The sequence below is a fragment of the Panthera pardus genome, unplaced genomic scaffold, assembly GCF_024362965.1.
Source record: "Panthera pardus isolate Hobbes unplaced genomic scaffold, ASM2436296v1 HiC_scaffold_13, whole genome shotgun sequence".
NCBI lineage: Eukaryota > Metazoa > Chordata > Mammalia > Carnivora > Felidae > Panthera > Panthera pardus.
In genome coordinates this window covers 104362859-104379775 of record NW_026526688.1, presented here as the reverse complement: position 1 = coordinate 104379775, position 16917 = coordinate 104362859, and the positions used below count along the sequence as shown (strand labels likewise).

Below are 16917 nucleotides of genomic sequence, written 5' to 3'. Positions count from 1 at the left end.
TTTCAGGCGCACATTACATTTTTAGACAATGCAGACAGGACGGTTTCCCATTAGAAAAACTTCTTGGCTTATGAGAGAGATGAATGCAAATTATGTGTGTTTGCCTTTACTTACATTCTAAAAATATGGATTTATGAATCCATAAAAGGGCATAAATACCCCAAGTTTCCTGTTTGCAGAAATATTAGTGGACACCAATGTGTTCTCCATTCTACTGCTTTTTACTGTTTCAAACACAAGGCAATTTCTTGCTTCTTTATATGAGAGCCTGTCAGAAGGGCCCACTTAAACCACCGCTTCCACTGAATCTTATTCCCACAATGATGTCTATTCGTATGGACCTTACACCCTCCCTACATTTTCCTATCGTCCTGCAGTAGTCTGTCCATCTCTTAGAGTGGTGTTAGGAGTCAGTGCCAAGGTCAGAACAACATTCTAGGGACAAGAAGGCTTAGAAATCAATAGAAAATGCAAGTTCTCTGAGAAAAACAATTCTTGCCACCCCAGGAATCCTTTTACAGACTCTTAACAACCATCCTTGATTTTGCTTCTCATACATGTATATTGCTCTGGGTTCACATCTCTTAACTACTCTTTGTAAGCATGTAAACCCCATTTGATTCTTCACTTGACCACTTCTCTCCAAATCATCACTGTTGTATTCTATCAGTCAGGGGTTATTTTACCCTGCATTCTCTGTAATCACATTAGATGCCACAGGTATTCAAGGTGATGATTCATTTGGCCTTTTGACCCTACTTCCTTAACCTCCTTGACCCTATGGATAGTCTCTTTTCATGTCAACAATGGATATTCCTCTACGGATAGTCTCTTTTCATGTCAACAATGGATATTCCCTTCTTTGTTCCACAGCTTCTAGGTGCTACCAGGCACAGCATTTTTGCTACTCCCTGATCCATATCTCACCTTGGGACAAAGCAAGATCTTGAGTCCTTAATAGGATATCCTTAATATGTCCTTAATAGGATCCCCTTTGAAAAAGCTAAAACCTGGAGAGCATTTAATATATCATTAATATGTCATTTAATATGTCATTATTCCATTACACAGAGAAGAAAATAGAAAGAGGGGTGTTAAATGGGTGTTAAAGGGGTGTTAAGGATATCCTTTATATGTCCTTAATAGGATCCCCTTTGAAAAAGCTAAAACCTGGAGAGCATTTAATATATCATTAATATGTCATTAATATGTCATATCATTTAATATGTCATTATTCCATTACACAGAGAAGAAAACAGAAAGAGTGGTGTTAAATGACTCATTCAAGGTCAGATGGTAAGAGGAGAAGCCAGTATTTGCTTTTGTACCCAGGCATCTGACTCAAGTTGGCCCTTAACCACCATAACTATCATAGCCACTGTGGCATGGTCAAAGGACTAGTTGAACTCATGTATATGAAGTACTAAAAAGAGTTCGCAATGCCACATGGTAAAGGCTATATAAAGTGTTAACTTCTATTATTATTATTACTAGCTAGTGACTTTAGGACTCCTCGAACTTGTACTTTTTTCATATTTGGATCTCCAGTCTCTCAAGCCCTCCAAACTTATCAGGGATGATGTCATTCTTGGCTAATACAGACTCTACTCAGTTGAACTTCACAGATTGTGATTCCTGTGCTGTCTTTACTGCCCTGTTGGGTCCCTCAGTGCCTGCTGACATTCTGTTGCCACCACACCAGCCCATGACTATAGCTGTTCCTCTAACAGAGAGCAGAGAAGACCAAGGTACAGAATGAGTTTTCCCAGGACAAAGACACATGGTCTGAGTGTGATTACCAGGAAATTTCTTTTATTCTGATTTTATGGAACCTTAATCTTGAAAAAAAAACATTCCTTTGATCATTTTACCTTTTCTAACTACCATCCTATTTATTTTCTCTTCTACCTCCTGTCCTTTTTGTCCCTCCTTCCCTAAGTACACACACAAGTGCATACACACTTCCCAGTTCTACTGTCATCAATGGCTCCATCAGTGTTGCAGTTTCTTGGACCAGGAGTCATGATTTCCCCCTTCCTTCATGTTCAATATTAACAATATTGAACAATATTGAACAATATCCCTTCCCCCTGTTCAATATTAAATTGAAAAACATTTCTCCTTCCATCTCTTCCTCTCTGTAGTCAGTATGTGTTTTTCACCAAAACTCAGCTTGCTGTAACAGCTTCCTAGCTGAACTCTGGGGTCCTATTTATTACCCATTATACCTTGTATCTTCCTTTTGGTGTTTCTTTCCTAAACAATGTCTTGATTACTCACTGTAATGGCTCCTTGTTTCTTCACTACACCAAATATGCTTGGTTTTATAGCTGTCTCTAAAGAGCCCTACAACTACTTGTTCACTCTTTTACTTTTCATCCCTGGTCAGTGAACCTTCTGACTCTGCACAGGCCAGCCATCAGCACTGTTCCATGAGAATGCCCGCCTACCTCATTGTGTTTCTGGTATATCTTCATCCTCTCTCCTCTCCAAATCCTACCACTCTTTGGGATCTGCTTTGTCTCAGTTCTTCCATTAACAGTGCAGATGGGATTGCACTGGTCTTAACCAATCTCCTTCTCTGCTGAACATTTACAGTCCACATTACTAAACAATTCAGGACTTACTAAGTACCTTGTTGTATTGATCACCACTGTTTCATGAGGCTATGAAAATTCCTTAATAGCAGGGACCACATTTTATACTTTATAGCTCTCTTTCTGCCTAGCAAAATGCCAGGCCCTAGTAATTGCCCATTAGCCAGCTGTCCAAAATGTAGGACACTTTCACTCTATTTTATAAAACACCAAACTTGAATGAATCTAACCAAATAAATGCACTCATACAGTCTTCTTATACTGACTGCAGGCTGAATTGCAAGAGGTTTCTCTACTTAAGCCGAGTGTCACATTGTGCTTTCTTTAGTAGATGTCTGTACTTCAGTCATTTTGTCCTATTCTTGCCTGTTTTTAAAGTAATCATCTAAAATCTATCCGAAACCACTCCCTCTTTTACCCACCCACATGGGAGAAGAAAGCACAGCAGTGAACTCTTTCCCCAAATATTTCACTGGCATAGTAGCCGTACTCCTCATCATGGCAGTCTTCCTAATCAAGAAAGGAATCAAAAAATAACCAATAATGAATCAAAACATAGTCTGCTTTACATCTTACTCTAAATTAATTTTCTGAAAAGACATTCAAGAAGAATGAATGACAGGGGAAGTTTAGCATCTAACTTTGCTACCACATGAGGGCTTTTTTTTCCTCTTTTTGATGTATTAGTTTTGTTTCTGTGCCTTCTTTTATTGTGGTGGTTTTCTTTATGTAGTGTTTGAATACTGATGAAATTGGACACTGCACACCTTTTTGCAAGTTAGTTCTCTATACGGGAATGTTTATGGCACTCTGAATCTCCCGAGTCCCCTGGTGAAGAAATTCCTCCTTGAGATATAACTCATTTACCACTAAGGAAAGAAAAAAAAAGAAACATCCCTGGAAAATTCTTGGTTTCGTCTACTCAAACCACAGAGATGTAGGAAGAAATAAAAATCTCTGAAACTCCTTTAACTTTTTTTCTTAAAGTTATTATTACTTGGTGGAAGTCTGCTTTGTGGTGTGTGTAAAGGCAAGATTCTGCAGTCTATGAATTTTTCCCAGGACTTTTTTTTTTTTTTTTGAAGAGAAGATGACGTTTCTCCAGATGTTTTTCCGGGTAATTGTTTTTAAATAAACAAAGTAAAATATAGCTGAGTGTTTTTTTCACTCTAAAGCAATGCAACATAGCATCTTAGAGCGACCATAATAATATGTTCAGCTTTGAGGTATGGAGGGAACATAGCACTGCTGGCTTGGATCTTTAGGCTGCTACGTCTGTGTTTATACACCTTTTCATGTCATTGTTCCCTTTCATAATTACTCCCATGTCAACGTCAGGCTCAGGAACACAATCATATGACAAAGCACAGAGGACAAAGGACATGTCATCCAATCTGTTCTCCAAAACGTTAGATCTTAAGGAGGAAACAGCCAGTCTCTGACACTCAGGCAAGAGCTTGATATCTTTTCCCATCAAAGGTCAGCAGAGGACACAGTTGCTGCATCACTACAATTCTTTCTACATGAAGTTTTCCATTTATTTAGATAAAGGGAATGTGATTAGAGAGCTCTCTGAAATTCCCTCAAGATATCAGACATCTGGAATTTCCTTAAGAGATCTATCCATTAGTTGAATCACTTGCATACTTAGAAAAATGCTAAGTAGGAAGAGATCCTGCCATTAAGATGTAGGCTTTTCAACTAAGTTGCTACAAGAAAATAAACATGTCACAGGGGCTCAAAACTCTGATGAAAAGTGATGTCACCTTTATCATCTCATTTGTCATTGCAAATGTCACTTTAAGCATGGCCCATAAGGGAGCCTGAAACACTTGCGTCAAGGGTTAGTATCTACTTTCAAAACCAGCCAGAAAGCAGGCTTCTGATGGTGATAGGAGTATCACTAGCATCTGCTGCTAAGACTTAACACTTAAATATACACCACACAGGGGCCCCTGGGTGGCTCAGTCGCTTAAGCATCTGACTTCGGCTCAGGTCATGATCTTGCGGTTCGTGAGTTCGAGCCTCGCATCGGGCTCTGTGCTGACAGCTCAGAGCTTGCAGCCTGCTTTGGATTCTGTGTCTCCCTCTCTCTCTGCCCTCCCTTGCTCGCACTCTGTCTCTCTCTCTCTCTCTCAAAAATACATAAACATTAAAAGAAATAAAAAAATGCACTGCACCTTCCGCCTCATATTGATATGTGTTATCTCTTAAAACTTACATCAACCCTACGAGGTAGGTTCGCTATCATCTCCACTTTACAAATCAGGAAATCAAAGAGAGAAATAAGAGAGAATAGAGAATAATAGAGAAAACAAGAGAAAAATAGAGAAATAAGTTCCCTTGCCCAAGGTCACACGGGAACTGCATGGCAAAGGCAGGATTCGAATCCAGCCTGAATGCAGAGCCCCAAATTGCCAACATTGTGCTGCACTGTCTCCACTAACACCAAAATCCTCCTTCTACTGAGTGCTTACTAAGTACTTAGGACTGAGCTAAGCACTTTTCAGATATTATCTTTTCTAGTCCAGGATGAAATTCCACCTCTTTTGAACCAGACTTAGTTTTCTAATGAAGCTCCTAAGCTGGGTATGCATACACTAAAGCAAAACTCTTGGTAATTATCTAATGAAATAAGATTCTCAACAAACATACTTTCTAAGCTTTAGGCCAGAAATGTTACCAACACAACATTGGATTCACACTATTTTTTTTCCATTTCACTCGAATACAACCAGAGTATGTTGTAGGACCCCGATCAATTGAAGTGTGGTACCATCAAATTTTGCTGTTGCTCTTACTTTAAAAAAGACATCCCTACAATTTAAAAGAAACATTTTCTTCTTTTACTGGGGAAGACGCGCCTTACCGCTGTATGTAAGAGTTATTCACACCACGGTGGTCCAAGTCGTGGCTGAGAGCAGCAATCAGCAGGGCGAGTGTCTCTAGGTCGGTCAGCTTGTTCTACATGACCAAAGACGTCAGAGGAAAGAAAGAGAAAGGCAATTTGGTGAGTTCATTAGAATACCTCTTCTCACCAATCATGTATTTGTGTTTCCGACTAGCTTTTCATATATGCTTATTTATGGTTGCAAAGGACTCATGCTGGAATCCTAGTCTGCAGGCAGCAAGTGGTACTTTGTCTTTCGAATGGGATTATTACAAATGTCATTCTCACCAGAAGAAGCTGAAATGCCTCCAACAATCAATAATCTGTCCACCTCTAGTAAATACCATTAACTCTTAATTATCTACATGTATGTGGAATAATCAAAATAAACTAAATAATTGTTGTCTCTCTGCCTTCTGGTTCCCTGAAGATTCTGCTGCTCTCACTCTCTGCCAGCAGTTGTCGTATCCCTAAGGAACACAGACAATGTGAACAGTAAGCAAAACAATAGAAAGTAAGAGGATTGGGAATGAAAATCTGGCTTTAAAAAGTTGAACAATATATTCTAAAGTCAAACATAGGTTATTTTTGTAATATCTGCCATTTGTATTATTTACACTACTGTTCTTCATCAGTAAGAAAATAAGTTGAAATTATCAGCTCCACTCTGCTGGAAACTCTCAACTCGCCATGTTGTATGTTGATGACAGAGAAAAAGATCCTGATTTTGTTATTCTTCATAAAAAGCAAGGATAGTTTTCAGTGATATAATCCTGATGACCTTTCCATAGCTCAAAAGAAGTTTACCCTATTTCTTACAAACGTTGCTATGGCAGGAAAATACTACTATGGTATTGCATATGGCTTCTTGGACAACAATTCCTTCTCTTAGCTCTAGCCAGTGTGCACCCTAGGGAAGTAGAGACAGAGGATACCATTTTTAGAATTTACTTTAAAAAAAAAGAGCATGGAAGCTCTGAATTAAAAGCAGTGATATGATGGATGCCTGGAATCACTTACCTAGAATAACTAGTCAATTCCCACTGAAGTTAGAATCTAAGGACAGAGATATGGATAAAATTTGGCCTGGAAGGCAATGAATTACTTGAATGTTCCCTGCATTGATCTTCCTTGTAACAGCCTATGGTCAATGTATATGATATGAAAACCCTTTCCATGACATAGTACTTAGAAGATTTAACTGAGGGCTCCAGAGAAAATGCGATAGAGAACCCTGGACCTATCTATGAAGTCACGTGGGTGGATTTTGAGGAATTCTACTATGGAACAGGTTGAATGTGGACATGAGAAATCTGGTTATTTTTCTTATACGGTAGAAATTTCCTCTGGAGAATGTATTTCTTTGCCCGAAGACCATTAAATTTAATGTGAAGTAATTTTAAAGATTTAAAAAAATATGCCATGTAGGTTACATATGAAAGAAAATTAATAACTAAGTATTTTGCCACGCTAGTCTTCTTCAATTAATAAGATGTAATTTATTTTGTATCTGGCAATAAATATTCCAATCATCATTAGTGCACATTAAAAAAAAAACTTGAAAGAATATGTTGTAAACTTTACCACTAAAGCAAGAAAAGGTCTTTAATATAAAAATGGCTCTCAAAAGTACCTGAATCTTGCCTGCTTTTAGAGCAGCAAACATGCACTGAGCTGTATTAAAGGCGTGTCTCCAATTATGATAGGCAACATTCTTCCGGTAATTCTTCTTAACACTTAAAATCCACCTGCAAAGAACCTTTAGGGAATAAAGCATAAGCAGTAACAATACTTGTTAACATCTATCACACATTTACTATGTTCCAAAGCATTTACATCTAACCCTCATAACTCCGAGGGAGGCACTACTACTTTGATCATTTTACAGGTGAGGAATCCGACTTTCAGAAAGGTAACTTGCCCAAGGTCACATTGCTCGCAAAGGGTGGGGCTAAAATTCAATTTTGAGCAATCTGACTTCAGAGCCCACCATGTTAACCACCATGCTAACTAAATGAGATGTAAAATGCAAGACAGCTCTAAGGTATTTTTGGCATGGGTAGGGAGGGCACTGACTAGCTTTTTAAAAGATATTGTGTTCAGGTGCCATCAATTAGGAGAGTCCAAATGGTCCGTTATGTATGAATTCACTTCTAGAGAGCCATGGAAACAGCTACTCTCAAGTTCTTTTCATGCTCCCAGTTTTTAATTCTGCAACAATTTTTAATTCTGCTCTGCAATTTCAATTCAGAGCAAGGCTGCCAGGGGTGGATTGGGGGCTAACATATACAGCACACGTCCAAGGACAAAATGGAGCTCCAAGTCCTGATGCAATCAGCAAGTCTTTTGTCCCTTTTAAACTACGCTTAAATATTCAGGCAGAGTTACTGCTTGGTTACCAAGAAGTAATGTTTAAATATATACGTAAAATAAAGCCCTGGGGTCCATATGAAAAAGACATATTTTAAAAGATGGAAAAAAAGGGACAGACCTCGGAAATCTCAAAAGCTGGGTTTAATTCAACTTCTAAGTAGTGTATTCATTAAGATCCCCAGGGACTCACGGGCCCTGAGCATGGTTATTTTTTGTTTGTGTTAGCATCAGAGTCTGCCTCTCTTCAATTCTGAATGATTTACTATACTTTGGGGGATCCGTAAAAATAAATATGTACTTCTTCCTACGTATATCCCTGGAGATACTTCAAACACAAAAAGCATTGCCCTGGGATATGGAAAAAGTACCAGGGAAAAGAATGTTGCTTTAACAATATTCAACACAGAATGGCTGGCTGCAGAAGCAGGCCAAAAACAAGGTTTCTTCATTGTTGGTAGAAATTGCTTACATGGGATTTGGTAGAAAATCTGCGCTCTCATAACCTTCCTTTTCTTTTTTGGTCTTTTTGTTCCTGTTCTATAACACAGTTCACAGGGAATTCTGATAACAAGCAACCCGAATGTCCCATAGCTCTTGAACCTCCAAGTCACCATACTTAGCAGATGATTTCTGTGTGACTACTACTGACATGTGTTAATACCAAGTATATTGCAGTTTCTTTCATCGTGACCATTTCTGAACAAAATCAGCTAGAAAGATGATAGCTTCATCTTATTAGCAGAACTTTAAGTAAGAGCTCTAAACTTTCTTTCATATGCTTAGAAACTGTAAAGTGTTACAGAAAATTACTGGTGATTAATTAAATACTCAAGGAAAATATGCAGGAAAACGCAGAAATTTAACCTATGAACATATCTCTTTACTAATCATAAATCTGTAGATGCAACTAAATATGCACACATATCATATAATGTTAAATAATGACCAAAATGACTTTATGAAATACAATTCCTGATGGACTATTCAGTTATGCTTCTAACAAGAGGGGCCTAAGAGAACTGGGTCATCCAATGGATATAATAGTTAGAAACTAGATTTAAATACAGTTTTAGATTCTGTTATCAGGAGATCTTTTAAAAACATTTTTTTATTTGAGTATAGTTAACATAGAATGTTACATTAGTTTCAGGTACACAACATAGTACTTCTCTATATGTCATGCTATGTTCACAAGTGTAGCGACCACCTGTCACCACACAATGCTATTACAACATTACTGACTGTATTCCCTATGATTTGCCATTCATTCCTGTGACTTATTCATTCCATACATTAAGTGGAGGCCTGTAGCTCCTACTCTTCCTCACCCATTTTGCCCATCCCCCCAACCCCTTTCCCTTTGGCAACCAGCAGTTTGCTCTCTATATTTATAGGCCTATCAGGATGTTCTTAACAGCATTTAGGAAAATTATGGTCAGATCGGCTCAGTGCTTGATGGATATGCTTGGCATGTTCAAATCTGAAATACAGTCTTTTGTACAGGACTACTGAATAATTATGTGCAATCTGGATGACTCTAGGGAGCATGCTCAATACCCTGAATCAGTCTCCAACAATTACAGAGGCTTCCTAAGTCCTGGGTGGCAGACTCAAAATGCTCTGGGAGAAAGAGAAAAAACAGAAAATAGCTCAGTTCCTGCCTTCAAGAAGCTCAATCGGTAGTGAAAATAATAAAAGTGCACATATAAAGGAAATAAATCCAATCGAGAAAACAAATTTTCAACAGTATTCCAAGTGGAGTGAAGTTAAACCTAAGGTTGAATCAGGCTCTGAGGAAGAGAAAAGCATGTTGTGGCAGGAAGTGGGGCAGACTTTCAAGTGGGACAGTCCATTCAGGAGGAATGACATGTAACAGACAGAATGTGAAAATAAGCACAGCACATGCAGATTTGTTCAAGTTGAGTCAAGAGTCCATTTCATAGATGAGCAAGAGCAATGGTTGTGATGTTAATAGGAGAGTGACTCAAGATCTGGAAGCCAAGAAGAGACATGAAGACTTGACATATCTTTCAGTAGGAAATATTCTTTGTCATGATGCTAACATCCTCACCAGCAATAACATTTTAATTTTATCATCCTAAAACTATACTGACAAGAATATCTGAAATAAACATGACAGAAGAGTCACTAAGGCAGGAAGGTCAATCAGAATGACTGCTATTCAAATTGATGTTTGCCAGAATCAGAATAGTAGTTAATCAAACAGAAAAGGAGAGTAAATGAATGAGATACAGAGGAAAATTATCTGCCTCATAGTCAAAAATTGAAGGAAAGGTAAGAATAAAGATTGCTAAAGAAATTCTGAGTGACTATCTTCATATGCGACACTCAAATGCTACCTGAAAACGTATGGGTTTTTAAGAAATAAGTCAACTTATAAGAATTTCATAAACAGGTAAAAGGATCACATTCCTTTGTTCTGGCCAGGCCCTTTAAACAGCATCATTGCTAGTTTAAAGTAAGGAAATCTGAGAATGGAAAGGGATTTGAAATGCTATCTTGCTTTTTAAGGTCCTGTAACTAGTAAGAAGCAGAACCGAGATTCACATTTAGAACTGGCCTTAAATGAGGTCTTTATTCCATTAATAGAAAAGGCTATTAAAAATGAGCCCTATAAGGGGCGCCTGGGAGGCTCAGTGGGTTGAGGGTCCGACTTGGGCTCAAGTCATGATCTCATGGTTGGTGGGTTCAAGCTCCGCGTCGGGCTCTGTGCTGACGGCTTGGAGCCTGCTTTGGATTCTGTGTCTCCCTCTCTCTCTGCCCCTCCCCTGCTCTCTCTCTCTCTCTCTCTCAAAAATAAACATTAATTTTTTTTTAAATGAGCCTATAACCTATAGTAGAGAAATTGGATGGGGTGATACAACCATTGTCAAATTTGGCTGAAGGAAGGAAGAAGTGACATGTACTCTACAACTGTCTTAGGTACTGTGTTAAGCAGCAAAACACCATCTACACACATCCACATGCATACAAACAGACAATCACATCGATGCATGTGTCATTCTCACAAGACCCTCATAAGGAAGTCATACCATTATCCCCAACTAACAGACTGTGAAACCGAGAACTTGAGAGATTAAGTGCTTAAGGAAATAAGAGCTACTCACTAGTAGGGCTATAACTCAAAATTCATGACCTTTTTACTCTTATCATGCTATCTGAATTTCTTCATTTGAAAACAGAGACAATAACAACCAGAGAACCTTTCTTGAGGGCTTCTTGAAATAATCAAATGACATGATATCCCTTAATCAACATGTTCTAGTAAGAGTGAAGTATTAATTAGACTTCACAGATAGTAGTTCTTTGTTTTCATCCAAGAGTAATAGAAACTTTGGCTAAATTTAAGAAAGAATACCCCAAGAATACCATAAATGACACTATATTACCGTTAGCTCTATTAGTCCTGAGTTTTCATTCCTAACTGTGTGAGGCTTTTGAGAGAAGGACAGCTCTTCGCTCAAATGAATACTTAGCACAGTGCTGGGTACACTGTTTATGTTAATAAATTTTCATTTTATGAATTAATGGATTGCTAAATAGTAGAGGCCTTCAAGGTATTTAAATTTCCAGACAGGAAATCTGTATAAGAAGACTAGAAATTCAACTGACCAGGGAAAGAACAAACAAACCAAAAAAAACAACTTTAAAGGTAAATTACTACATTTTGTTTTCAAACAATCCTTTCTATTCTCCCTTATTCTTTGATGCTAATACACATAGCCATTATGAAGATTTTCCCTGCACTCTGCAGCTGGTATTAGAAGATTCTGCCTGAAATCTTGCTGTTTTCTGAGAGGTGAATAAGTAATCAACAGGGGTTAAAATCGGTTTTCATCCACACCCCACAGAGGTAACCCCTCTTGTTCGAACCACAAGCTTGGCTTCACATCAAGCGCCTGTACTCCCTTATTTCCAAAGGAGTTCACTCTGTTTTGGTCCTTCCCTGGCCTGTGTGATCATAACCTCTGCAATGAGATCAAGTTACTTCCGTTTAAAATTCTTCAGTGACTCACCACTGTTTTTCAGAATAAAATCCAAATTCCTCTGAACAGCTTACAAGGTTACATATGATTTGCATCGTAACCTTCCTCTCCACTTGCTTCCCTTGCCACTCTCACTCCCCCTCCACTAAGGCTCCCAGCACATCCCCACTCTGTCCTCCTGGCTTTGTACATCCTTCTCCCACTATTGGGGATAATGTCCCCTATTCTTCCACCTGGTGTTTGATGCATAGTAAAAATCCAATACATGTCTTGTTAGGGTTGATCATTTTTCTTTGAAAATCTCAGGGATGCATTAGGTGACAGTATATTAATTGCTGAGACTTAAAAATCCCTATTCATACTAATTCTCTCTTAACACACACACACACACACACACACACACACACACACACACACTTTTCACTTTTCCAAAGGACATGACTTATTCCTACCTCATGTTTCATCTGGAAGTTCTGCACAAGGTTGAGGTCAGTGAACATCCGAATTGTACACAGTGCCGTTTCTAGGTCAGACAGCTCAAAGTCACTGAAACTGAAGTCAGTAATTTTAAGTGTCTGAGCAGATGGTACAACAGCAACCTTAGGTGAAGAGAGAAGAACAAAATGAAATAAAGCTGTTAATTTTATAAAGCAGCAGTGATTCACAAAGTTTTCTCACTTTACTACAGGGAAGTAGTACATTTTGTTTATTTTTTCTTTCTAATGTGTACTCTAGAAATCTTTTGGTATAGGAGCTACTTCTGTTTTTTGGTTTTGTTTTTCAAATGAATCACTGGGGGAGGGGTGGGTAACTAATACGGTTCCAGGAAGATTAGGTAGAGGAGAGACGGTGACTACCCTGAGGTTGTACCTACAATAATAAGCAAAACTAAGGACTCCAGTGATCTGGCCCGTTTATACCCACTTAGTCTTAGTCATTCAGCAGATATTTACTGAGTAATTATTCTGGACCTGTCCCAGTACTATGGGCTGGGAATCAAGTGGTGAGCAGGATAACGATAATGTTCTAAGTATTGAATTCTCAAGACAATCTTATTAAGTTGACACTCTAGCACTATTTTTCAGGTACAGAAGCTTTAAGCACAGAGAGGCTAACTGCCTTACCTATAATAGCCAGCTAGTTAAGGAATGGAGCCCAGCTTCGAATCCAGGCGAACTATCCTATTTTCAGATTTGACACCATCTCTACTTGAGAAGAAGTCACCCAAGCCTGATCATGAGTCACCTAGAGTGCCTACTAAAAAATACCTCAGTGATTCTGACTCAGGAGATCTGGGATGGGTCTTGAGAAGCCAGTTTTGTTTTTTGAAGGAGGATCTGTTTTTTAATTAGTATCATTGGTTTTGATTCGATTATCATTTAATTGTAGTAAACACCCCTGAATTCTTCACATATACCTTGCTCTTTTTCACCTGCTTTTAGTACCTCCTGCTTCTCCGATAAAGTACCACTCTCTTTAACTGATGGACTCCTTTAAGACACAGCTCCCATCCAAAAAAGGACTGGATGGCCTTCAGAGCGGACCCACCTTGGGAATACCTGTTTAATTACAGGAAGTTCACTATAATGTAATTTCCCGTTTATCTGTCTCCTAAGTACAGTGGGATCTATAGGCAGGACTGTATCTTTGTACCCATCTTTGTATCCGCTGTGACTACTGATGGATACAGCTTTGGTATTTGTTGACATGAACATTTATTAAATGAATGAGAGGGAAAAGTTTTATTCCCTTCACTTTCTATGAGTCATAAGTTCCAGTTTTAAGGTCCCAAAACCTCCAAAGAGGGGGAAGCCCATTAACTTGAGTTGGAAAACTAGCCGACCTGGCAAATACATTCCAATCTGTTATACTATTTAAAAATTTGGGAGATTTTAACAAGACAGCAAAAAAGGATTTCTGGCTTCAGAAAAATCAGGCCATTCCGAGCCCCAATTCTCATGAAGCAACACTGGCCAAAGCCAGGGCACCTGGCTCCCTCAGACTGAGCAGAACTTTCAGGCTCGTCTCTTAGATTTCCTATCAGGCCCCTGTGGGCATCAGAACATGCAGGAACCCCATTCCTTCACCCCCTTGACCATTCCCTCCCAGCACTTCAACTGCTTTAGCCAGATTGGACTGCAATCTACCTGATGAAAAGAGGCTTTAACTTGGTGCCAGGCAGAGAGAAGACAAATTAGGAAATCTGAACCCGATTTCTTCCCCTTAATGTCTTTTCCTCATCTCACTCCAAACCCCTTACTTTTCCTATGAGTATCTAGGATATCACTACTCCACTTTACCTCCATCTTTTGGGAAGTAAAAAGATCAAAATAATAAAATCTCATGAAGCAATCCACAGCTTTCCCCAACCAATCTTGGGGTGCTAGCCCATTCTCCTGCTCGCTTGACCTTTATATTGTACTCATGTATACCAGGCATGTTTAAACTTTAAGTTAATGCCCCCCTCTTCATATTCCAAACTAAGAGTTTTTTCCCAAGCCCAAAATTCACGAGAAAATATGCCTTCTGTTAAGTCAATTCCACAGGCTACTGCGTGGGCTGAAACAGGGGAAGAGAGGAGGATTTAAATGTTTAGATAAAGGGCTTCATTGTTTACACGGCCTCCGCCTCCGACATCAGAGATTGGAGCAGGCAACTGGAGTGCAGCTCAGAAGTGTGGAGGTGGGAATAAGCCCACCTTTTAACTCGAGGCAGATTGCTGCTGTTTCCCTTAAACAGACTGCACTCAACAAGAGAACAGATGTTTTTTCCTTAGGGCACCATTATTCTTATGGAAGAAGTTTTCTTTCTCTCCTTCCACAAAGGATATTCTAAAAGCTATGGGACAAAGGCAGCCAACACAGCTTGTGCCTCTCCCCTTGACACTCTAATTCCCAAACCCTCTAGTCAGAGAAAAGAATCTTTTGCTTGTTCTATCACACCACACCACCGACTCAACCTTTCAGAGATGTTCCAGTGGGGATGTATAAACATTTTCCTTCAGAACCTGGTGGTCAGTGATACATGGGTTCAGAATTCTCAGAACTGATTGCTAACAAGCCATAAGAAAGTTGGATGTCATTTATAGCCCTTGTAAACTGCTTCTTTGACCATCATAAGACAATTCAACTTTCCGTTTTTCTCGAAAGGTCTTGGGATAAAGGTGACTTTAGATAAAACATATTACCTGTCAATATTACTTCCCATTTTATAAAACAAGATATTCTACAGTTTACTAATAGCAGAGAATAGGGTTTGTGGTATTTCTGGGATAGGCTACGTTATATATAATTCTGGATTTTCACAATCGCTTCTTTTAGTGACACCTTATTTTGTTAAGTGACTTTAGGGGATAATATAACTTATTGCATTGTGGTATTGAAGACTAGCAGAAATAACATTTTTAAAAAGATTTTATAAAGCACATTTTATAAACATGTATGTGTCTTCTGGTTGCATAATCCAATTCAACTATCATACCATCTAATCCCAACAAATACCGGTTATTCCTCTACATGGAAGCATAATGCCTGTGACTCCCTAGGCAACAGTGTTTAGATATTTTATTGCTTAATTCAAATATCGTTGAGCTCTTCTAGAGTTGGGAGTTTAATCTGTGTCAAAAATAACCAAATATGGAATGCAAAAAGTACACGAAGCCCAGTGGGTTAAAGATTTAATCTGGTAAAAAGGTCAATAGTATAATATCTTTTTTCTTCTATAATTGGATCTGCCACTCAAACTAATGAAGAAACTAGGCTAGCTTTCATGACACTTTAGAGGGGATTCTTCATTTAAGTCACGTTTTTATGACCTCCTGTTTTTTATGACCCTCTTTCTAAAGCTGTGGCTCTTTTTCACCATTTTTGCAAAATTTTTAAAAAACACAACCAACTTTGGCAGTGAAATTCACTAAGGGTGGAATGAAACATATCCTTGGGAGTAGGGCTGGATTGGGTTAAAGGAAGTAGTAGTATTCAGAATTTTTAAAATACTTTAATTTCTCTGCCATCGTTACTCAAAAGCAGTTGTTCTGAACACCATCTTGACGGATATGGAGCTAAATGTTAAATTGACCACCAGCTAACAAAATCCTAGATTAGCTACCACATTTGCATTTCAGCATTATATAATGACCATGAAAAGCGGGACTTTTAAGTGAAGCACATGGTAAAACGGTATGTTTGCTATTAAGGGGTTCTAGTCCCGATGTTCCACAGACTTTATCACCCTCAACAAGATGTTCAACCACTCTGTCAAATTCTCACCTGTAAAATGAAGGGGCAGAGGTGGATTAGAGTGTCTCTAAGGTTTAATATTCTGAAATTATGGTATATTTATCTCTCTGGCCACAGGACTCCAGGACCTCTTATTGTCTTCTCTTTTGGAACCAGAAGCCACCCTGTATGGGGCACCTGAATCTTGCCACTGACCTTCCTGTACCAGGCTCAATCTCTCTCTCCGACCCTCTCATCATTTAAGGTAAACGGATGGATGCACCGTAGCTGTTGTGGCTCTGTTGTGTTTTTCTTTTCTTTTTTTTTTTTTAATTTTTTTTTTTAACGTTTATTTATTTTTGAGACAGAGAGACAGAGCATGAATGGGAGAGGGTCAGAGAGAGGGAGACACAGAATCTGAAACAGGCTCCAGGCTCTGAGTTGTCAGCACAGAGCCCGAGGCGGGGCTCGAACTCACGGACCGTGAGATCATGACCTGAGCCGAAGTCGGCCGCCCAACCGACTGAGCCACCCAGGCGCCCCTCTGTTGTGTTTTTCATGCTCGATTCCACATTCGTGTCACTGTCAGGCTTCTTGACACATGAGAGAAAGGAATGCAGAGGACCACTCTCTGCATGAGTGTAGAGGAGGATTAGACTGGGTATGTGGCAGCCTCTTTACTTACTGTAGTAATGCTCTAAATGAAAATTTGAGTTTCCTGAAATCACCATGTTGTTTTTTTTTTTTTTTTTTTTTTTGGTGGGGGGAGGAGGTCTACACTTTTGCCATTTGTTTTTAAGGTTGATTAATACTCTTTCTCACTTCCAGGCCTC

The 16917-nt window shown here is 38.9% G+C and overlaps 1 protein-coding gene and 1 long non-coding RNA gene across 10 annotated transcripts in view; one reads left to right on the top strand and one right to left on the bottom strand.

Moving 5' to 3' along the window:
- Window positions 1-16917, bottom strand: part of PDE5A (phosphodiesterase 5A) — a 139680-nt gene that overhangs the window by 22922 nt on the left and 99841 nt on the right. For 4 of the 5 annotated variants that reach the window (XM_019418579.2, XM_019418552.2, XM_019418570.2 and 1 more), the window contains exons 12-14: window positions 12320-12466; window positions 7121-7246; window positions 5467-5561 (exon numbers count right to left, since the gene is read on the bottom strand). In XM_019418579.2, coding sequence (XP_019274124.1) covers window positions 5467-5561; window positions 7121-7246; window positions 12320-12466 — 368 coding nt within the window. The remainder of the gene's footprint in view (window positions 1-5466; window positions 5562-7120; window positions 7247-12319; window positions 12467-16917) is intronic. The other variant, XM_019418587.2, reaches the window with a different exon arrangement.
- LOC109248726 (uncharacterized) overlaps window positions 1-16917 on the top strand; it is a 54459-nt gene that overhangs the window by 34734 nt on the left and 2808 nt on the right. For all 5 annotated transcript variants that reach the window (XR_008421708.1, XR_008421706.1, XR_008421705.1 and 2 more), the window contains one exon: window positions 16223-16349. This is a non-coding gene — a long non-coding RNA (uncharacterized LOC109248726). The remainder of the gene's footprint in view (window positions 1-16222; window positions 16350-16917) is intronic.